Raw genomic sequence first — 24,912 nt, forward strand, 5'->3', positions numbered from 1 at the left:
TTCTTCTTTTGCTATCACGTACATCCTTTTTGAAGAGTATAAAATGGGAGGTTACTCTTTTCACTCATAAGTTTTTGTTTTATTTAAATATACATGTATATAAATATATCTAGCTAAGTAGCTATCATAGAATTTATACAATAAATATGAAAACACATACTACATCCAACCACGTGGGTTTTTATTAATATGTAGATTTTGTTTTCAAAAGTCACGCAGTGTATTTCTCACAAACACCAAATAACACTGCAAGATATTAGCCGCTTCCTTTGTGCTAATCACTCAATAAAATTGTTTCGTTATGACATTTCGTCACCTACAGGACAATTTAGCCTGGAGCACTGACAAAACAAGGCTGACACATTTGATCGCAAATTGCTCAATTATTTTCACCCTTTATTGACCTTTGTTTTTGGTCACCATTGTTTATCTCAAGGTGACAAACTGATGCAGACGAAGTGCCAATGAAGTGACCTTGTTAAATTTAAAAAAAAAACGATGGGAGGGCAAATTTATGTATGTAACAAGCATTTGATAGTATTGCGGGCAATACAGTAGTCCCCTACCGGTCCCTCAAAAAGTTCTTTAATTGTCATACACTCCTGTGTATTGCCATTTATAATGAATTTGAGGATGAAGTCTGTATTTGAAAATATCAACCACAAAACATAATAAAATAAGTTTGTCTATATCACAGTAATGTGTTAAGTTTCCATGCTTAGTAAGGAAATTATGTTTATACAACCTTGTCATATTATTACGATGTGGGATTTTAAAGTAAATCCTATAAGGAATGAAGAAGTTGGAGTGAAAATACCAGTTTCTCGAAAAAAATCTAAGTTAAAGGGGGACATAATTCTGGAAATAGTCTTGCTAGAGTATTTAACCTTCTCAAAAATGTCGAGTGATAATAAGAAACATATATATGAAGTTTGAAGTAGATACATTAGGAAATAAAGAAGTTATTTAAAAAAGACAACATTTTTTCCCCTAAAAAATCTAAGTTCAAGGGAGGTAATACTGATATTTTTTGTGCTAGAGTTATAAACCTTGTCACATATGATGTGGTTGATGACCAGAAACTTATATTTAAAGTTTGAAGTAAACACCTTAAGAAATAAAGAACATATAGTGAAAAAGCTGAAAAATTTAAATCAGAAATCTTGAAATTCAGGCTATTTGTTGCCATAGCAACCAGAATTTTCAACATAGGAAGAAAAGAAAAAGATGTGCATAATCTCCAGACTGCCATCTACCCATATTTCAAGTTTCATAAAAATATTTTCAGTACTTTTTGAGTTATCACTGGATCCAGTTTATGTGTTAAATTTGCCATATTTTCAGACTATTTGTTAATATTTAAAAAAATCTAAGTTAAAGGGGGACATAATTCTGGAAATAGTCTTGCTAGAGTATTTAACCTTCTCAAAAATGTCGAGTGATAATAAGAAACATATATATGAAGTTTGAAGTAGATACATTAGGAAATAAAGAAGTTATTTAAAAAAGACAACATTTTTTCCCCTAAAAAATCTAAGTTCAAGGGAGGTAATACTGATATTTTTTGTGCTAGAGTTATAAACCTTGTCACATATGATGTGGTTGATGACCAGAAACTTATATTTAAAGTTTGAAGTAAACACCTTAAGAAATAAAGAACTTATAGTGAAAAAGCTGAAAAATTTAAATCAGAAATCTTGAAATTCAGGCTATTTGTTGCCATAGCAACCAGAATTTTCAACATAGGAAGAAAAGAAAAAGATGTGCATAATCTCCAGACTGCCATCTACCCATATTTCAAGTTTCATAAAAATATTTTCAGTACTTTTTGAGTTATCACTGGATCCAGTTTATGTGTTAAATTTGCCATATTTTCAGACTATTTGTTGCCATAGCAACCAGAATTTTCAACATAGGAAGAAAAAAAAAAGACGTGCATAATCTCCATACTGCCATCTATCCATATATCAAGTTTCATAAAAATATTTTCAGTACTTTTTGCGTTATCGCGGGATCCAGTTTTGTGGACGGACGGACTGACGGACTGACGGACAGACAGACAGACGGACAGACAGACGGACAGACAGACAGACGGACGGACGGAGGGTAAACCTAAAGTCCCCTCCGGTTAAACCGGTAGGGGACAAGTTATTTAAACAAGAGCTGTCCGTAAGACAGCGCGCTCGACTTTTTTATTGCTTGCCAATAAAAAAAGTTTTTGCAGTAAAAGGAAATACAAGAATCTCTGTATTTTTAAAGTGAACAATGGCCATGAGCATTAAGATATTTAGTGAAGAATTATTTTTATTATGACATAATTTATGGTAAAGTGAACAAGTGGATAGGAATGAATTTTTTTAGATTTTTTAAGTTTTTTAGTGCTTGCCTATAATACAAAACATTGACAGTTAAGGGCCATAATTCAAATAAAATCTTTGACAGAATTACCTTCTCCTGGACATGTTTGGGAATCATGATTGTAAACAAGTATTCCAACTTTCAAATTAATATCTCAAACAGTTCAGTCAAAAAGTGGACTGGTACTAAAAACTTAACCAAGATTCTAAGTCGATAAAAGGCCTTAATTTTTAAAACAAATCCTTGACAGAGTTACCTTCTCTTGCGTACAGATGGGGGTAATGATGTGAAATAGCATTAAAAGTTTCAAAGCAATATCTCAAAGGGTTAAGGCAATAAGTGGATTTTACCCATATTCAATGTATTTTCTAAGTCAAAAAGGGGCATAATTCTGTCAAAAACCTTGACAGAGTTATGTCCTCTTGTCTGTTGATGAAGGTCGTGATGGTAAACAAGTATGGTCAGTTTCAAAGCAATACCTCCAATGGTTTTGAAATAAAGTGAGGTGGTACAAAAAACTTAACCAAGCTCAATACACTTTCTAAGTCAAAAAAGGGCCATAATTCTGTCAAAAACCTTGACAGAGTTATGTACTCTTGTCTGTAGATGGAGGTTATGATGGTGAACAAGTATGGTAAGTTTCAAAGCCATACTTGTAATACTTCTGAAATAAAGTGGGGTGGTACGAAAAACTTAACCAAGGTGTGACGCCAACGCCGACGCCGGGGCGAGTAGGATAGCTCCCCTTTTCATAGAAAAGTCGAGCTAAAAAATGTAACCAGTATCTCGCTAAACCGATCTCGTTATAAGCAATATAAAATGAAAGGAAATAGAAGGAAAAAGGCCGGGACACAGTAGAATGTACGTTATAAGGGGTACCTTGTTAAAACGGATCTCGTTATAAGTGGAATAGACTGTATTTGCATATATGTTTAATGTAAACATGTTTTCAAAACTAATGTTCATGTTTTTATGGGTGTATTGATAACAAAAGATTTGTGGTTGGATTTGTGTATCATAACGGATGAATCGTGGATCGGATCGTCACTTATCCGACTATCCACACCCGTATTACATTTGGTTCCAGCAGGTTAAAGGTTGAAATCATAAATACCTAATAATTACACAATATTATACCTTCATAATTGTAAAACCTATGGTAGTATTTCCACTGCCTTGTTGACTTCTTACACTTTTCTGCATTAATTGCATCATACAATCTTCTTCATCCTCTGTGATCGAAAACACAAACTGTAAAAACACCAAAATATGGTTAAGATACAACCTATTATTTAATATTACCCATGAAATATGGTGCTATATCAGTCAAATATATTTCATATTTGTAACAAGAGGGCCATGATGGCCCTGAGGTTGCTCACCTGTATATAGCCCCCCCCCCCCCCCCCCGGGCCAATTTTTACCCAAGGGCTTTTATTTGAACAGACTTGGTAGACACCCATAAGAAGATGTTTCTTGCTAAACATCTAAGTTCTAGCTCATTGGTTTTTTAAAAGAAGATTTTTTAAGTTTTTACTATACACATATAGTTAAAAACAATGACACCCCTGGGGCAGGGCCAGTTTTGACCCCCGGGCTTTAATTTGAACAAACTTTGTAGATATTTACTTAAAGATGTTTCATGTATAATATCTAAACTCAAGCTATTTGGGTTTTTTCAAAGAAGATTTTTAAGTTTTTGCTAAACACATATAAGGAAAATCAATGACCCCCGGAGCGGGGCCAGTTTTGATCCCAGGGCTTTTATTTCAACATACTTGGTAGACACCCATTAGAACATGTTTCATGCTAAATATCTTAGCTCTAGCTCTTTGAGTTCTTTAAAAGAAGATTTTTTAAGTTTTTACTATATGCATATAGGGAAAATCAATGACCCCCTGGGGCGGGGCCAATTTTGACCCCAGGGCTTTTATTTGAACAAACTTGGTAGACACTCATTAGAAGATGTTTCATGCTAAATATCTTAGCTCTAGCTCTTTGGGTTCTTTAAAAGGAGATTTTTTAAGTTTTTACTATATGCATATAGGGAAAATCTATGACCCCCTGGGACGGGGCCAATTTTGACCCCAGGGCTTTTATTTGAACAAACTTGGTAGACATTTACTTAAAGATGTTTCATGCCAAATATCTAAGCTCTTGCTCTTAAGGGTTTCTACAAGATTTTTTTTTAAGTTTTTACTATACACATATAGGAAATAACAAAGACCCCCCCACCCTAGCCAGGGCCAAATTTGACCCCAGGGCTTTTATTTGAACAAATTTGGTAGACACTCACTAGAAGATATTTCATGTCAAATATCTTAGCTCTAGCTCTTTGAGTTCTTTAAAAGAAGATTTTTTAAGTTTTTACTATATGCATATAGGGAAAATCTATGACCCCCTGGGGCAGGGCCAATTTTGACCTCAGGGCTTTTATTTGAACAAAATTGGTAGACACTCATTAGAAAATGTTTCATGCTAAATATCTTAGCTCTAGCTCTTTGGGTTCTTTAAAAGAAGATTTTTTAAGTTTTTACTATATGCATATAGGGAAAATCAATGACCCCCTTGGGCGGGGCCAATTTTGACCCGAGAGCTTTTATTTGAACAAACTTGGTAGACATTCACTAGAAGATGTTTCATGCCAAATATCTAAGCTCTAGCTTTTACAGTTCTTTAAAAGGAGATTTTTTAAGTTTTTACTATCATGCATATAGGGAAAATCAATGACCCCCCGGGTCAGGGCCAATTTTGACCCCAGGGCTTTTATTTGAACAAACTTGGTAGACACTCACTAGAAGATGTTTCATGCCAAATATCTTAGCTCTAGCTCTTTGGGTTCTTTAAAAGAAGATTTTTTAAGTTTTTACTATATCCTTTTAGGGAAAATCAATGACCCCCTGGGGCGGGGCCATTTTTGACCCTAGGGCTTTTATTTGAACAAACTTGGTAGACACTCATTAGAAGATGCTTCATGCTTAAAATCTAAGCTCTAGCTCTTACGGTTCTTTAAAAGAAGATATTTAAAGATTTTTCTTTCGGTTGCCATGGCAACCAGAGTTCTGCATGAAATGGAATTCTTTGAACAATCTTGATAGAGCTTCATACAAAGAGTATTCCTGCCAAGTTTCATTAACATTGGCCTTGCGGTATCATAGAAGATGTCCTTAGAATATTTAAAATGTGGACGGACGACTGACGACGGACGCCATTTGGTTGGCCATCCTAAAAGCTCACCTGCACTTTGTGCAAGGTGAGCTAAAAAACAAATATGAAATATAAATATGAAAGTGGGCGGAGTCAAAATTCATAATTGTGTTAAGGGACTACTTTCGCCATTTTGTTTAAATTATCTGATAAATAAAAAACATTTTTTGTTGAATTTTGTTTTGAAAACTATCTAGAATGATAGAAAATGGTCTAAGACAATAAATCCGAACACCAATATCTTTATTCAGTCTGCCGACATTAACGCTGTACAGATGTTTAAAATGTTGTTTACGTGAGGTCACAATGCAGCGCCAAAAAAGCGTGCAAAACAAGACGCGTCTATAAATAAAAGATATATTATTGCGCGCTGTACAATTGCAGTTGCGTAGCAAGCAAAGGGATTTCTTAATAATTTATTATGATAATGATATCAAATAAAAAGTATATTTTTTCTTTTTTCATGAAATATGGTATATATTTTCACTCAACATGATAAAATGCCACATATTTTTATGGCCTTTTATCATGCTTTATGAAAATATATTCCATATTTCACTCAAAAAAATATCCTTTCTTAATATTTAAATTTATAATAAACACTTAAACACAGTAAAAACACATAAATACAGTCTAAATACACAGAAATATAAACACCGGAACACATACAATGAAAACACCTAAATACATAGTAAAATTATCAAAACACAGTCTAAATACACCCTTACATATAACAAACACCAAAACACACAAAACACCTAGAAGCACAGTTAAATTTCTCTAACATACAGTCAAACTACCATAAAGTGGTTACTGTAACTTCGCATTATTATCAGAAGAATGCAACAGTTATGTTGATTATAAAATACATTAATATGCTGTCAACATTAAATTTAAATACCGTAAAATTCCTATTAAACGCCCCAGGGGGCTAAACATTTTCCAAAAGGGGGGCTATCATTAAAATACATTTTTCCTAAATCCAAAAATCACTGTAAATACATTTAGTGTTAGCAAGTGTTGGTAATAACATTAAAAAGTATAAAGGTTTTATAGTTCATATTATACATATTTGTGTTTACTATAAAATAAAATGAATGATTTGAATAATATTATGTATTTAATTATGAGTTCAGCACTGATGAGTAGATTATTTTCATTATTAAAAGACCTGGGGTGCTTTATTAGGGGAGGGGCGTTTATTAGGAATTTAACGGTACCCATTAAACTGTACATGTTGAATACTGGCAATACTAGAAAACCAAAATATAACCTTTAAAAGTTTACATCAGGCACACGTATGGGCACAATAGTAAAACCTTTATCACATGTCACATGGGAAAATAAACCATTACTGTAGCACACAAACATATTAACAGCCCTAAATACACTATCTTTAGACAATACCTGTCAGTAGACAGCATACTCCACTTTCAGTGACGGACAGTTAATAAAGGCTTAATTCTGCAAAACTGAATTTTAGGATTATCTGCCCTTCTGTAATGGTATCACATTTTGATAGTGAACAAGAGAGCATGTATACCAAGTTTAAAGTGCATAAGCTTAACAGTCTGAACATGTATACCAAGTTTGAAGTGAATAATTTTAACAGTTTGAACACGAACACCAAGTTTGAAGTGAACAATTTTAACATGGACATTACCAAAAAGATTTACCAAGGCAAAAAGTTGAAAAAGGGGCATAACTTTTGCTAAAAATATTTTAGGATTAAGTACCTTTTTGAAATAGTGTCTATCTTTTTATGATAATTAATTAAGATGCACTGAATACCAAGTTTAAACCAAATAGCCTTTATAGTTCCTGAGAAAATGGATGCAAACCCAAATACCACTGCCAATAAGAGGGTCCTGACAACAGTTCAATTTATTGTTCTTCAAAAGTGGAGCTCAAAATAAAATATTAAGTGCTTTTATCTCATGCTACATACCTGGGGATTTTTAAGGAAGGTGTCTTTGTTGTTCAGGCAGCCGCCGGCAAGATCTGGTTTTTTCCAGGCACTATGTGCAATCCCTTCATGCCAGGTTTTAGATAAACTGAACATTGATGTGTTAACAACTCGACAGTAAGAAACATTAATGAAATGGTGACAGAAATCATCAAATGTCATCCTGAAAAAAAAAAAAAAATTAAATATAATTGAGCCATGTCATGACAAAACCAACGTAATGTGTTTGCGACCAGCATGGTTCCAGACCAGCCTGCGCATCCACGCAGTCTGATCAGGATCCATGCTATTCGCTATCAGTTTCTCTATTTGTAAAAGAGTTTGTAAGCGAACAGCATGGATCCTGATCAGACTGCGCAGAGGCGCAGGCAGGTCTGGATCCATGCCGATCGCAAACACATTATGTTGGTTTTGTCATGACGCGGCTCATATCATAATTTTTCTACAATTAAGATATCAGAATTCTTCTGCAAAAAAGATATAATAATTCTTCTACAATTAAAATATCAGAATTCTTCTACAAATAAGATAGCACACTTCTTTACAAACAAAATATCACATTTACTTTACATACAATATATTATACTTTCTATAACAACAGGATATTGTATATTCTACACGAACAAGATACAACAATTCCTCTACAAACAGGATATCTTACTATTTCTATAAACAATAAATTTTTTTGTGTATATCATATTTTCTCTGAAAACAAGATATAATAATTAATCAACACAGACATGCTGGCTAGCTGGGTGGCATAGGCCTGTTATTACCTGTAGTAACATTTTAAAAGGCCCATCAAGCCTAAATAATGCAAACATTTTTAGTTTTGGTTTAAACATATTTATTTAAGCTTGATTGCGAAACAAGTTCTTGCAACTTATATTAATCACTTGTGAGTCCGCTTCCTGGAACCAACCAGTACTGGTGTCATATGAATATACATGGTCGTAACCCGATTTGGGCCTCAAACCAATGACCCCTGGGTTGAGAGGCAGACACCTTAACCACAAGGCCACCGCTCCCCTTATAGTTTTAAAAAAATGTGTCATAGGTTGGTGCCCCACTTCTTAATAGTTGACTCTGGAAATATTTTTCTCATTGCCTAAACTTAGGCAAATAATTTTGCAGCTTCTTTTTTTTTCTCACATAAAGTTGTTTTTGGGAAATTTAAGATCTCTTTATAAATTAGTTGCATTCATAAAATTTGCTACCTTTATAGGAAAAAATCATTAACATTTCTGTAAATAAGTTTCGCAGCTAAAAATTCCATTTTTACAACCATAAAAACACGCTAAGGTTGTTCGACTTTATGTCTAAAAAAAGTCTCCCAGTTAAAGGAGGCGATACAAAATTTCTAGCATGTTAAGTGAAAAAATCCATACATAAGATGCTTTAGTAATTCTGTTAAATTTGGTCCATGAACAAATTCTTCCTTTACTACCAATCTACACATTAAGTTAGTCCCATAAGTTAAGCAAAATCTGCCAAAATTACCGGCGTTTGGGAAATTTTGCATTTCCAACAAAAATATCTACATTAGATCAAAAGTGAAAAAACTTAACCAAAAAGGGCCATAATTTGTTAAAAAAATTTGAGCAAGATTCCTTCTCTTGCGTTACACATAAGGGTTGATTGTCATTTAAGTTTAAGCAAAATCTCATAGGTTTAAGGAATTGGTTTCCCAAATTCAATGTACTAAGCATGACAAAAGGCAAGCAATTCCAATTGTGCAAAAACCTGTATATTTGGTCCTTTATGTTCAATGAATCGTTTAACATTTGCCTCAGTTAGCAATTTCTTCTTTTTTGTTTTTACAAAATTATACAATTGATAAGATTTTAAATAAACAAGTTTAATTTGTCAAAAACCTTTGACAGAGATGTATTTGCTGTAAGATGTTTCTTATGGTAAGTATCTAATTTTTTAAAGCCATTTTACAACATTATAAAATAAATATGTGCACTCTAACAAGGTGAAAAACTTTTTTTTGTTGGAGACAAATTATGCATTTAAGACTTGAAATCTCTGTCCAGCATATAACTACACTATAATAAACCATAACAAGACCATTCTTTAATTACCAAAACTCTCCGTCTTCTTCAAACACTATGCCAGCTTTTTCTCTTTCAGTTTGAGGAATCTTTTTCCATTCTGGATCACTGAAACAAAAAGTTAATTTTTTATTGTTTACCTATCTGTGACCACTGATAGAATATAAACAATAAAAAGTCAAGAATGTACAAGTAAAATTTTAAAATCTAAAAAAGAAATCTCTTAGTTTAAAGTAATACAGAATTTCTTTTAGTTTTTTTTGTGTAGGAAACTATCAGCTAACAGATAGTCATGCACTCTCAAACCTGTTCCTGTAACAAATAAGTACTATACCATTGAGTGTAAAGTTCTTCCGAGTGAAACAACGCCCGACTGAATCAACACAGCTAGCAAACCTTCCATTACTAGTCTAACATGTTAACTATTAGACTCTGCTTGCTTATATCTGCACCACTGCCTGACAATGTTTTAGTCATGTACAGAGTGACAGCTACTATAAAGTAGCTTTGATCTGTCACTTGTATTCAGATTTGGTATGTGGATATTTAAGCTCCCAGGGAATTTCCCCCTGTCTAGAAATGAATGAATGGACATTTGCCCCTAGCTTCATGATTTGCTTAATATATATCAAATGCACTGTCAAGCTTCTGTGTAAGTTATAATGCATTTATTTCAATAATAATGCATTTATTGTTGCATTTTTGTTGACACATAAGCTTAAGAATATACAGTCAAACTTGTATTAAGCGACCGCGCAAGGGAAACACCCAAAACAGTCGCTTAATGAAACGGTCTCTTAAGACAAAGCATGATATAATAAAAGTCAAAATTTATAAATGACATCTTTCTTATGCGGTGGGAATGTTTTTCAACTTCATTTTTATATAAATGTTAAATAATTAGTACGTTCCGATAATCTAAATGGATCCTAATATAAAAAATAAATTTACAAAACAGTTTTGATCCATTACGTACATGTTTGACATTTTTTTCAGAATTTTTTAACTTCACCGTTGTTTTTCCTTTACTCCAACATGAAAACCCTATTATAATGTAGTGAAGATACTTTTTGTTGTGCATTTTTTTCATTTGAAATAAACAAACTACATCTAATTGTTACGATTAATTTAATTGCTGATCAAGTTCAAGGTCAATTTAATGCAGTCTAAATGTCAACAAGCGAAACATATACACCATCTCAGTAGGGGCGGAGCGTTGCATTGTTTATTCGATATTATTGGATAATACACGTCACACATATACTAAACTTCATTTGCATACGCTAAAACGGTTTGGGAAATAGAGTTTTTCACACATTCATTTGTTGTGTTTGATTTTTGACACTTGTGACTTTACGAGGCGGCGTTCTCTAAAAACACAATTACTTGACAGGTAAAAGTGGTTGCTTAATGAAAAGATTGATCTCAATTAGGTGACTAATTAGCGGTCGCTGGTTGCGTTGAGCAAAAGTTGCTTAATACATTAAAGATATAGAGAGAAAATGATCGGGGGGAATTTAAAGTGGTCGTTTAAGACAAAAGTCGCTTAATACATGTGGTCGCATGGCCAAGTTAGACTGTACTTTAAGATATAGTAGAACTTCGGTAAGTTGAAGTTGAAGGGACTTGCATAAAAACTTCGACACATTGGGACTTCGACTCATGAATAGGTCTCACTTTGATGACAAAATTTTGAGCTGTTTATGTATACAAGCAAGTTACAAAAGGCGTAACAAAATGAAAGGGAGATCACTAACCCAGCTTATAGTAAATATATCCCCGTGTGATTATCACCCAACACCTGGTCACGGAAGTTCTCAAATGAAAGTAGTTCTTATTGTTTACTTTCAAATACCACTACAGCAATTTGAATGGTAACAATTAAAATATTTTATCACACATTTAAACGCAAACAAAGGCTGTTTGAACACAAGGCTATGTAATTAACACCTGTCATACAAGTTGATCGGAAATCATCTTCGCAGCTAGAAAAGGTGTGAAAAAAGTCTCGAGAATGGAGTTGTCAAAATAAGCGAAGGACTTTGACTTATTTGCGGTAAATTGTACTTTAATTATTCTATACGGACCTCTAAAAAAGTTCTACACATCGAAAAATTCGACACAATATTTCGACCATATAAAGGTTTTTATAAGGAATATATAGGGGGGAAAAAATGGGACTTTCATTTTACTTCGACAAATCAAAGTTCGACTCATAGAAGTTCTACTGTAATTGGTGAAGAGGGGGGGACGGGGTTCTATACTCTCAAAATTATACAAATAAGACATGTACTTCAAAGTCTGTAATTACTTTGTTGTAAAAAGGTCTAAAAAGAAAACCTGCACATACTTATCACTAAACGCTCCGGTCCATTCACCCTGTCCCCAGGGGTTTCTCAGACGAATCATCTGCAGCTTATTCTTGTTTAAGAAGTTGAACATTCCTGATTCCAGATTGATGCTTTTCACAGCTGTTATACCATAGGCATGACCTTTAACTAAACCCATAGCAGTGGACGCTTCCATTTCTTCACTGGACTCGGCCTGTAAAACAAAGCGACTTACATGTAAGTCTCGGTTAAAATTAAAAAGGAAAAAAGAGTCCAAATTATAGTCTCTATTTTACTCAAATTAACAGAATTTTTTTGTCAAAAATATAATGTTTCACTTATTAAAGGCATTACATGGCATGCATATAGATGTTTTTCACATAGCAATTTTTACCTCCCCTGGCTTCCATCCTAAAATCTCTCATAATTTATATATCATCATCTTCATGAAAACTGATAAAAAGCATATTGCTTCTATAGTAACATATAAGAGAATATGACAATTCAAGTAAATCAGCTGTTCACTATATATCGATTTGTTTCATATTTTGTCAATTATATTACATACATGTAGAATTTAGACCAACTTTTGGCAAAAGAGGTAAATATTTGTAAAATTTGGTAACTATTACTAACAGATACAGCAAATTTAATAACTTTCATGTGGGGAAGTGACTTTGCACTTTTCTTATTATCATTTTCTTATTTTGAACTTGGAAATTATTACTTTACACTGTAAAAGTATGATTTATTTGCCCTAAAGTCAGTTAATTTTAGGCAAAAGAAATACAGTTACATAAAAGCATGCCGTTATAGGTACTTAACACTGTAAAAATATTATTGACCTGTCCCAAATTCTAGGCAAAAGAAATACAGATACATAAATGCATGGGCGTATAGGTTACTTCACAAAACTCTAAAATTGAAGTTTACCACTCACAGGTATGGATGCAGCAAGTAAAGACTTTCGTTCAACCTCTTTCTTCAATCGGTCAAAAAATTTGTTCATTTCTTCCGCATTATCCACAACACCAATGTCTGCCATGTTCATCTGTTCAGATACTCCACCCGTAAAATCCTCGAGAGCTTCACCCAGATCTCCACCATCTAAACATTCATAGCAGCCAAACAGCCTATACACAGAAAAACAAGCTGTCAAAACTCTAAATACACTTTGCACCAAAACTAATGTGAGAAGTAGAATTCAAATTATGTGAAATGTGTCTTTCTTCAAATTAACTAAATTAAGTTTCTTATAAGAGGGGAAAATGGAAAAGTTAGAAACGGATAAAACTGCCTATTTTTTGTCAAATTGAGATATAATACCACAATTTTGATGTCCTACTCTGTCTCACTATTGTGTATAAACATAGATCACTAAATTTTTTATTTTTTTCACTTTTGGAGGGGATTTTTTTTTGCAGAAGTAGGGGAAAAAGGCTTACTTTCTGAGGAGGGGAATTGGGCTGAATTGCAGCCCTGAAATGGCCCTAAAAATTACTGGCAGAGATAAATGGACAGACTGATTGACAGTAAAAATCATCATTCTTTACAAGCTATAACTTATAGACTGCCTTCCAGAACAGCTTTTATTCAAGATTGAGGGTAGGAGAAAGGGTGTGGTCACTGAGTTTAGCAAGAAAATTGTTTCTGAAGTGAAATTTGCATAGTGGGTTACAACTTAGTTAACAAATATTTTCAACTTGCAAACATTACGATAAATCAAAGAGACTAAATGTCAAAATAATCAACAATTTATCATTCAATCAGACATAGAATAAGTATGACAATCCACTATTTTGTTTGGTTAGAAAAGCTAAAACATTTCCTACTTCAGTTTGTGTTCAACAGTATTAAAGGAGTCAATATTTGCCAGAAAGCAATAACAAATTAACCCTTACTAGTTCTTACAGATCTTGACATGTACATGTATGGGCAGTAAGCTGCACTCTCTTAATTGATCTAAATTATTGTTGATTAGAGGCCAAATGGATGCACCATTTAAAGGATTAGTGTCAACATTTCTTGTGTATTACTATACTGCCTGGGGACAATATTTTTGATATCAATTTCTTAAAATAATTAATAATAACATGCAAATAAGAAGGGATAAAATTGTAGTAAAGTTCACGCTATAAAATTTTTGTCCTGATAAAAATAGAGATAAAAACTATATTTATAGTATAAATATAGTTTTTATCTCTATTTTTATCAGGACAAAAATTTTGCCTGGGACAACTACATAACAGATGCCCAGATTTCTGGGACAATCCCTAGTGTCTGGGATGTTTGTTATCATTATGGCATGTATGCCTACCTATGTATCCACAAGGGGATAATTATGGGATAAAGAGGGAGAAAAAGGGTAAATAAATTATTTCAACTTACTTGGCATACGCTTTTTCAAGCAGGGCACTCCAGAATTCATTTTTTGACTGGGAGTGTATGAAAACCAGCTCTCCGTTTAAAGTTGGCAACTGATCGTCAATGACTACCTCCGTCCATTTCCCGTAACGCCATAACCTAAACCGAAAAATGCCACAATATTCGTCTGGCTTGTTCTCGTCCCATTCTTGATCGGAAGGAATAACTTGGTCACAAAGCTCCTTGTGTAACGCCAGGCATGAGGAAGCTGCTACGAACCAGCAGTTTCCAAGGCGACCCTGTGATACATCTCCCGAGCTAGTTCCTGCTACAAACAATTTTGGATTTTCGCAAATATCCTGAAAATTGTTATTAAAAATAAAAAAAAAAACATAAAATTTCAAGTGCAAGCAATAAAATACAGCACAGTTCCAGGAAATTTAAGTTTACCATGATTAATTTGAAAGAAAAAATCTTATCTGGTATTTTTTTCAATAAACAAAAAGTCAGAAAATTTGCTTTTAACTTGGGGAAAAAAAGTCAGTGGAAAAGGGACACTGGTCAGTAAAAACAAAATGGGTTGGTGAGTGGTGACTCAGTATTTATTATGGTTAACAAAATATCTATCTTTAATAATAATTTAAGTGGTTAATAAGATATGAAATTTCATGTACAACTCCGTGTTTTTTTTTACCTCTGCATCCTGAGTCCAGAACTCATTGAATTTGCTAAGGATGCAAAGTTTCAAATAATGTGCATCTTTTGGATGCATACTTTATCTGAGTAGGGAGTTTTGTCTGACAGGCATTTGGTAATACATGTAAATACCAAATTGTGTTCAAGTTATGTTAATCATATTCTATGTCTGCAAATCTTCTACAGATGAGAAATAATAATGTGCTATACTATAGATAAGCATAAAAATATTAAGGAAAATGAAGTTTTGATTAACCTCAAACTAAATAAATGGAAATAAACTTATTAAATTTATTTGACAGTTTTCAGAAGCATTGTAATTAATGTAGAAATCAAATTCATTTTTTCTTCATTCCATTGTTAATTTATACCTTTCATATCACTAAAGCAATATTAAGCCTTGTAACTTGGATTTGTCGGCTAAATTTTGGGACTCATAGATTTATAGCCCAGCGAGTCCTACGACTCACACTGATGAGTTTGTAAAAAAATCACTGGACAACTATCAACCAGGAAATATTTTGTTCAACTTCAGTTACTTCACATAGATCAAGGTAATATGCCAATGCAAACTAGTACAGTAGTTAAAAGCTCTTCATACCTTAGGCCTTTTCCATGTAACTCCAGCCAATTTTCCAGCAGTATAAAACAAAGCCTTATCTTGGGCAGGAAATTCTGGGTCAAAGAAAAGATCACCTTTTGACTGACAATCCTTCTTTAGTTTAGAATAGTCTTGATTTTTAAACTTAACCACATCTGTTCCGAAAATCCCCATCTTGTCTTCTGTATAGTATTATACTAATTCTAAAAGATAAAAAAATAGTACTACATTATTAACACTTACTACATGTAGGTAAAAGGAATTATTTTGATTTCTAACTGGTTCTGTTTATTAAGCATTTATATATGTTGAAGTGGAACACACACATCATTACATTGAGCTAAACTACCCTGATTGTGTTAATTTAGTTCGAAAAGAGGTGTGTCAAGATCATGAGACTGTTTATTGGAGGGTACCACTAAAATATGCAATGGAGAATATAAGATATTGAATAAAATTAAGGTTATTAAGGTTTTTTGAATAAATAAATAAATAAAATAAACCAGTATACAAGAGGGCCATGATGGCCCAAGATCGCTCACCTGACCCATCAAACTCATCCGAACAATTACCTAGGCAAGCATTCTGACCAAGTTTCATGACAGGTGAGTCAAAAATGTGACCACTACAGTGTTAACAAGGATTATCCATATTTGAGCAGTGTGACCTAGTTTTTTACCCAGGTGACCCATATTCAAACTTGACCTAGAAATCATCAAAACAAACTTTCAGACCAATTTCCAGGATACTTGGATTAAAACAGTAGCAACTAGAGTGTTAACAAGATTTTTCTATTTTTAGCTCCGGTGACCTAGTTTCACATGCGATTTCAAACTCATCCAAGCAATTACCTAGACAAGCATCCTGACCAAGTTTGATAATAATTGAGTCAAAAATGTGACCACTAGAGTGTTAACAAGGTTTTTCAATATAAGGGCGGTGTGACCTAGTTTTTCATCCGAGATGACCCATGTTCTAACTTGACTTAGAAATCATCAAAACAAAGTTTCAGACCAATTTACAGGATATTTGGATCATACCAGTAGCCACTAGAGTGTTAACAAGATTTTTCTAGCTCTTGTGACCTAGTTTTTCATCCGAGATGACCCATGTTCGAACTCATCCGAGCTATCACTTAGATAAGCATCCTGACCAAGTATGATGATGATTGAGGGAAAAATGCGACCGCTAGAGTGTTAACAACTAAATGTGGACGGACGACGGACAATCATCGATCCTAAAAGCTCACCCTGCGCATGCTCAGGTGAGCTAAAAAACCTGAATCGTATAAAAAAAAATCTGCAATTTTGATGATGTAAAGCAAATTGGACATTTTGTCTGTGCAACGGAGATTTTTAGTATACTTAAGTATATTTTTAGTATGTTTATAAATCACAATTAGTAAACTATAGTTAATGTAATTCTAATATTCAAATAGACAATTTTCGACTTATAATGTTTTAAAAAAATTTATCATGGCAAAATGGACTTATCCTCTGAGTGCCATTTTTTTTTCTCTTTTTTTTTTTTTTGGCGCAACGAAATAAAAAAAAATGTTTGTCCTTAATAAAAGTAATTTGAAGAATAAAATCATTAAAGATATTTACTGAACTTGAAGTGGTTTAATGAAAGTCTGTTTTATAATTAAACAAGAGGGCCATGATGGCCCTGAAGTCGCTCACCTGTATATAGGCCACCGGAGCGGGGCCAGTTTAAAACTCCAGGGCCTTTATTTGAACAAACTTGGTAGACACTCACTAGAAGATGTTTCATGCCAAATATCTAAGCTCTAGCTCTTTGAGTTCTTAAAAGAAGATTTTTTTAAGTTTTTACTATATGCATATAGGGAAAATCAATGACCCCCGGGGCGGGGCCAATTTTCACCCCAGGGCGTTTATTTGAACAAACTTGGTAGACACCCATTAGAACATGTTTTCATGCTAAATATCTTAGCTCTAGCTCTTTGGGTTCTTTAAAAGAAGATTTTTTAAGTTTTTACTATATGCATATAGGGAAAATCAATGACCCCCGGGCGGGGCCAATTTTGACCTCAGGGCTTTTATTTGAACAAACTTGGTAGACACTCACTAGAAGATGTTTCATGCCAAATATCTAAGCTCTAGCTCTTTGAGTTCTTTTAAAAGAAGATTTTTTAAGTTTTTACTATATGCATATAGGGGAAAATCAATGACCCCCCGGGGCGGGGCCAATTTTCACCCCAGGGCTTTTATTTGAACAAACTTGGTAGACACCCATTAGAACATGTTTCATGCTAAATATCTTAACTCTAGCTCTTTGGTTCTTTAAAAGAAGATTTTTAAGTTTTTACTATATGCATATAGGGAAATCAATGACCCCCTGGGGCGGGGCAATTTTGACCCCAGGGCTTTTATTTGAACAAACTTGGTAGACACTCACTAGAAGATGTTTCATGCCAAATATCTAAGCTCTAGCTCTTATGGTTTTTTAAAAGAAGATATTTAAAGTTTTTTCTTTCGGTTGCCATGGCAACCAGAGTTTTGCATGGAATTAAATTCTTTGAACAATTTTTAAAGGTGACCACCAAAGGAACATTCCTGTGAAGTTTGGATGAAATTGGCTTAGTGGTTTATGAGGAGATGTCATTTAAAGTAAAAGTTTACGGACGGACGGACGGACGACGGACGGACGACGGACGAAAAGCGATCACAAAAGCTCACCCTGTCACTTTGTGACAGGTGAGCTAAAAAAGTGGAATTAAATATTGTTTGAAAGATTATATGAAAATGGACTTATCCAAGGCCAACGGAGATACATGTATAATTTAAAGCAACGGAGATTTTTATAAAGGACACATCCTAAATTAAAACGTTGAAAAAAAAATTAAATAAATAAATGAAAGTTATTACAACAATACAATGAATGCTTATATTACAAAAATGCTTTTATTTGATTCTGTAATTTAAAAATATCACTTTATTTAGCATATATTAATACAAATTCAATATAAAAAAAAGAACATTGTTTGCTAGTTTTGAAAAAAAAACAAGATTGCATTTGAGAAAAAATGCTATGCCACTCAGCATTAATACAACACTAATAGTAGTGTAGTTTTTTGTTTCTATACAATTGAAGATTGTCATAACTGGCATATCTAAACTCTTATTATCAGATTAGTGTTTAAATCTACTTTAACTCAATAAAAGATCAAGAGTAGGAATATGTTCAATGCACTTGAGTCTAGTGAATGTTGGTGGGTGAAGGTCATATTTCACACAGCCTAAAATCTTCAATGACTGCAATCAAAGGACAACATGTAATACACTTTGTCAAAAATCTAGGTCAGCTGATATCAAAGTTCACTTTTAATTTTGACACTAGAGGCAAAATTTGAACAACTTTTGGTAGAGTACCTATACATGATATCATTTAACAAAATATTAAAGCTCTAAGCCTTGTACCTTCAGACAATAAGATTTTTTTTATTTTTTACTATATGTATATATTGAAAATCAATGACCCCAGGGCGGAGGTAATTTTGACCCCAGGGCTATTATTTGAACATTCTTGCTAGAGGTTCACTTCACAATGTTTAATGCAAAGTATCTAACCTCTAGCATTTGTCAATTGCTTGTAGAAATTTTTTTAAGGTTTTTACTATAAGTTTTTACTATGTAAATATGAGGAAAATCAATGACCCCCGGGGCTGGGCCGATTTTGACCCAAGGGCTATAATTTGAACAATCTGGGTAGAGGTCTATCAGACAATGCCTTATGCAAAATATCTAAGCTCTAGGCCTTTTGGGTCTTTACAAGAAGGTATTTTAAATATTTACTATATGTACATATAGTGAAAATCCATGACCCCGGGGCAGGGCCGATTTTGACCCCAGGGCTATAATTTGAACAATATTGGTAGAAGTCTACCAGACAATGCCTTATGCAAAATATCTAAGCTCTAGGCCTTTTGGGTCTTTACAAAAAGGTATTTTAAGTTTTTACTATATGTACATATAGTGAAAATCAATGACCGCTGGGGCGGGGCCGATTTTGACCCCAGGGCTATAATTTGAACAATCTTGGTAGAGGTCTACCATACAATGCCTTATGCAAAATATCTAAGCTCTAGGCCTTTTGGGTCTTTACAAGAAGATTTTTTTAATTTATTCTTATAATTTCTTTTGGTTGCCATGGCAACCAGATTTCTGCATGGAATTAAATTCTTTTAACAACTTTGGAAGCCCTTCACCCAAGGATCAATCCTGCCAAGTTTGGTTGAAATTGGACAAGTGGTTTTTCACAAGAAGATTTTTTAAGTTCACTATATAATCTATATAACACACACACACACAAACAAACAAACACACACACACACGCACACACAGGTGAATCGCTGTATGCCACCGCATCGCAGATGCTGCGGTGGCATAAAAAAAAATTATCTGTTGCGCAAAAGTTCATCAGTGCAACGGAGATATGAAAGGTATTACTACAATACAATGCTTATAATAAAGAAATTATTGCTTTTAATTGATTTCTATAGTTTCCAAATATTACTTTATTCAGCACAATCATGCTAATGCAAATTAAGAAAATGCATTGCTAATCTTATTTTATTGTTTTATTTAAGATTTTGCACTCTGTTGGGCCCGATGCGCCAAAATACCTCCATAGCATATTTCAGTGGTACCGTTTATTGGATGTTTACCCCTAAAGATAATTCTGTAAAATAATGATATTTTCTAAAAAATTCAAATCAAAGCAAGGATTTTCTTTCCTTTTCGCCCATATGGCTAGCCAAAAGTTCTAGCCATATGTGAGTCACATACAACTAGCCAGCACACACTGTATTGTCTAGCTGTACGGCACTTTTCAAAATTATATGAGAGTCAAAAATGCAAACGTTATTTTGTGACTTTAAACGAGGATTTTAACCAAGTCCCCGCATTTGTCCTTGTGTGTTCACTTTTATAAAGATGCTCTGTCATTTTGTAAAAAAATGAATTAAAGCAATGCAAGCATTGTTATCTCAATAAAAGTGTCAAAGTAGCATGTTATAAGTTATAAAATCATTTTTTATGCTTATGATTTGTTGTTTTATTTGTATGAAAGATGAATTATTAAATCATGTTTTTATAATTAAGCACATGGATCAAATAAATAATCATAACGGCAAAAGAAGCTTTTTTATAACGGCATGATTGGAGTATAAATAAATAAAAAAATATATATAAATAAATAAATAAATAAAAAGAACATTGAAAAAAAACGGTGAAAAGCAAAAACAATTGTATAATTTTTGAATACAGAAGATAAATATCTAACATAAAAGCACAATCAATTAATTAGCCTTAAGTAATTAAAGCCTATCCAGGTACTGACAGTAGAATTTTAGAATGCATTTCATGGAACATGCAAACTTTCAGTAATTGAAGCATGGGGACCGGTATACAATGTAGATGAATACCGAAAATAACCTATTTTCGCGAAAATAAGATCGCAGCTACCAAAACAAGATTTATTTTTGAAATAGTGCATTTAACTGTTTAAATAATTACGATATTTATGCATTCTTTTAATGAATTACAGCAAAATAAAATTTCAGAACCCAAAAAATATCTAAAAAAGTTTGAGCCGAAAATACATACATAAGAAAATAGCTTAAATTGCCGTGAAAAGCGAAAATAAGATCGGGTCTACGAAAATAAGATTTAATATTTCATTACAAAACATTTCATTCTTTATTATTTCATTCATACAAATCATTTAATAACAACAAAAATGCATTTTTAATACAATTATATCAAAAATGAATCTTATTTTCGTAGACACGATCTTATTATCGCTTTACACGGCAATTTGAGGTATTTTTGTATGATGGTATATATTTTCGGCTCAAACTTTTTAAAATATATCTATAATTTATCATTTCATTCATACAAATCATTTATCAACAACAAAAAAACATTTTTAATACATTATATCAAAAATGAATCTATTTTCTTAGACCCGATCTTTTTCTTACTGTCATACGATGGTATTTTCAGCTCAAACTTCACTTTTTAAAATATTTTTTTTGGTTCTGAAATTTAAATGTGCTGTTAAACCATTCAAAGAATGTAGAGGTGTCATCGATAAGGATTTTTGTATCGATATATCGGTAATGAATTATCGTCGATACAGCGATTTATCGATTGCCAGGCTAAATTTTAGCTTTCAAGTCTTTTTAAATGGTTCCTATGGACACTGACAAAGCAGAAATGCAAAAAAGATGAAAATTATGAAAACTGAACAATTTGTTTCTTTTTTTATCATATAGCTATAAATGAAAACTAATGACTAGTAACTATTAAGTTTAAAGCCTTTTCCATTTTACTTTTGTTGTTGCTATTACGTAGTTACTGATCATGCTAAATCCCGTCCTTGCCGTTCCAATTAAGCCGGTTTAATTGGCAAATTATAGTGTTTAGAACCTGAATAATTATTAAAGTTTAACATTTTGTAATCATAATTTTTACAAAGAAACACTGGCAAATTTTTCTTGACATTTTCCCTTTTTAAAATCTAAATTGAGAGGTCTTGACATCCACTTAGCAGACTTGCGAGATTACAACGAAATTAGGCAGCATTCGTTACAGACACTGGGAGGTAACTTTGGCATTGATTTCTGTTTTCATTTTAGAAAAAAATGTTTCTGGCTTCCATAACTTTATATGTCGCTTTTATTTTGACGTTTTGCGACAGTAAACAGGTCTATCATATAATCAGTTCTATAAAACCTGGTCGCTGAAGTCTCTTTAGCTAGAAATATATGTGCATTCGATAACCGATATTTAAAAAATGGAATCGATATCGAATCAGATAACAAAGATCGTTAATACACAAATATCGATTGAATCGATGACACCCCTAAAAGAATGCATAAATATATAACTAACATAATTATTTAAACAGATAAATGCACTATTTCAAAAGTAAATCTAATTTTTGTAGCCGCGATTTTACTTTCGTGAAAATAACTTATTTTCGGTATCCATCTATACCCCCATGGGGATTATTTTCAGGTCCTTTGTGCCTCCCTAGTAGTCCTTTGTGGCTCCTTAGCAGTGTTTAGTAGGACGGGGATTATACTCTCAAAAGTAAATATACAAAGACAACTGCTGTTTCTTTAATAGTTAAAATCCTTTTTTAATGACACAATTTAACACATTTAATTTCAACTTCCATATAATTTTGAAAAGTGCCGTACCGCCAGCCAACACAGTGTGTCTGGGCTAGCCATACGTGACTAATAGCGAGCTCGACGAGCTGGCCCGAAGGGCCTGCTCCCAAAGCGAGCTTTACGGTAACGCGAGTACCTGCTAAGTGATGGTTTTGAAAACTTTCGTCCGAAGTACCGAATTGGACACATCGCAACCTTTCGAATTTAAAGATAACGATAAAAACTGAGGAATTCTGACTGAAAACGAATGTGTAGACTGGTCACCCGCGCACGTCTATGGGAACCATAATTGGACAGGGAACCAGAATAACGGAAGCTGTGTATAAAAAATGAAAATCGAAGGCGCCATTTTATTTGAAATCTGTGATAAATAAAAACTTTTTTTTTTCGAATTTTGTTGTGAAAACTATCTAGAATGAAAGAAATGGTCTAACTAAGAAAATGAATCCGAACACCAATATCTTTTATTCAGTCGTTAACACTGTACAGACGTTTAAAGTATTGTTTACGTGACGTCACAATGTAGGGCCAAACAGCACGTGCAAAACAAACAAATCAAGTACGCTATTTTAATGTCGCAAACGTTTTAAGTTTTACATTTATTTCACTTTAAATAATCTTTATTTCGCTTGAAAAATTATAGAGTGAAATAAAATAAACAAAGTTTATCAACGTTTTCAAAACTCGTTATTCTTTTCACGACAGGGGCGGAGCCATATTTAACACAGTACGTGTGACGTCACACGCACTCGTTACTGCATTTGAAATAAAAATGAGCGATTATTTCATACTATTTCACGTAAAAAGTACATCGAGCTCGCTTTGATGCTTTGCCTTTTTCATATTATACAGTACCACTAGAACTTTTGGCTACAGCCACTAGTACAGGGCCATACGTTCCAAAATTACTGCATTATTTCCCTCAAACAAGACCTTCCTTAAACAAGTGAAAAATGCCTCGATTCAATTTAAAAACAAAGAACAGTAAACTTTCCGCTTAAGCTGTTAAGATATTGCTTTCTTTCGTTTAACGAGCTAAGAATTACTCAATTGGACAAAAAACATGGGTCGAATATTTAAGTTGCGAATCATTTAAACGTATCCGACGATTTTTGCCGAAAATCACAAGCAAGGCAGCTGAAAATAACAATTGCAAATAAACAATAAATATCTGCTTAACATTGACACTATTACCTTTAATCATACAATCAGATTTAAACTAGATTAAATCATGAAAATGGATAAAAACAAATGTTTTTTTGGACCCCACCTTGTGTTTCATAATAAAATACAACGGTGAGAATTGGTCAGATCAAATCCCTCTAAATCAATATATGGGGTTGAAAACTACTAAAAACAATTATTCGACTTTATACAAAAATTTTAATGTCTTATTGATATCCATATATGCATACTGTATACGATAGAAACTAATCTATACCGCGGATTTATATTAATGTATGCCCTATCCGTGTCTATATATAACAGCTGATCTGGGGTCAGTATCTCGAAGCATAACGACTGTCGTTACAAGCCTCTTTTCTTTTCACTGGTATCTCGAAACTCTCGTAATTAACGAAAAATCGTTAAAATGCCCAATTATTAACGGATGCGTTGAAGGTGTCGTATAGCTCTCGTAACTATCACTTTGGCACAAAAGGAAGAATACTTCGCTTTTAAAATACACAAAAAATGAGAATTATATCAACTTATTGATAAAAATGATGAACCTACATAAATATGATATTTTATTTCTTTTCTCACATATCAAACATATGTAAGAGCTCTTTTAGTTTACATAAAGATGTATATTTAAATGCAGATGAAATAAATCATATCATAACTGAAGCATCGAAAGAAATAAACTTTGTAATTAGGAAATAGATATCAATTTTGAGTGCATTGTTGTAGAATAATGCACGGTTTGAGTTCAAATGCGTAGTAATATAATCACGAAGGCCGATAGGCCTGAGTGATTAATTACAAAGCATTTGAACGAAAAACGTGCATTATTATACAATAATGCACGAAGAATTGATATCTATTTCCATTCTAACACGTCAAGAAAAAATATAATTATTATTATAACGTTGGACTTTTTGTTTGGTGGTTGAATTTGTTTTCGCCTAAGA

At 33.1% G+C, this 24,912-nt stretch overlaps 1 protein-coding gene across 2 annotated transcripts in view; it reads right to left on the bottom strand.

Annotated features, from left to right (window-relative positions):
• Positions 1-24,075, bottom strand: part of LOC132756160 (calpain-5-like) — a 33,153-nt gene extending 9,078 nt beyond the window's left edge. Inside the window, exons 1-8 of one of the 2 annotated variants that reach the window (XM_060747157.1) lie at positions 24,051-24,075; positions 15,580-15,782; positions 14,307-14,641; positions 12,859-13,051; positions 11,939-12,132; positions 9,619-9,696; positions 7,514-7,694; positions 3,496-3,609 (exon numbers count right to left, since the gene is read on the bottom strand). In XM_060747157.1, the coding sequence (XP_060603140.1) occupies positions 3,496-3,609; positions 7,514-7,694; positions 9,619-9,696; positions 11,939-12,132; positions 12,859-13,051; positions 14,307-14,641; positions 15,580-15,753 (1,269 nt within the window). In that variant the 5' untranslated portion in view covers positions 15,754-15,782; positions 24,051-24,075. Of the gene's footprint in view, positions 1-3,495; positions 3,610-7,513; positions 7,695-9,618; positions 9,697-11,938; positions 12,133-12,858; positions 13,052-14,306; positions 14,642-15,579; positions 15,783-23,974 lie in introns of both variants that reach the window. The other variant, XM_060747156.1, reaches the window with a different exon arrangement.
• Positions 24,076-24,912: the final 837 nt, after the last annotated feature.

The sequence above is a fragment of the Ruditapes philippinarum genome, unplaced genomic scaffold, assembly GCF_026571515.1.
Source record: "Ruditapes philippinarum isolate M1 unplaced genomic scaffold, ASM2657151v2 ctg452_1_1_1_1, whole genome shotgun sequence".
Classification (NCBI taxonomy): domain Eukaryota; kingdom Metazoa; phylum Mollusca; class Bivalvia; order Venerida; family Veneridae; genus Ruditapes; species Ruditapes philippinarum.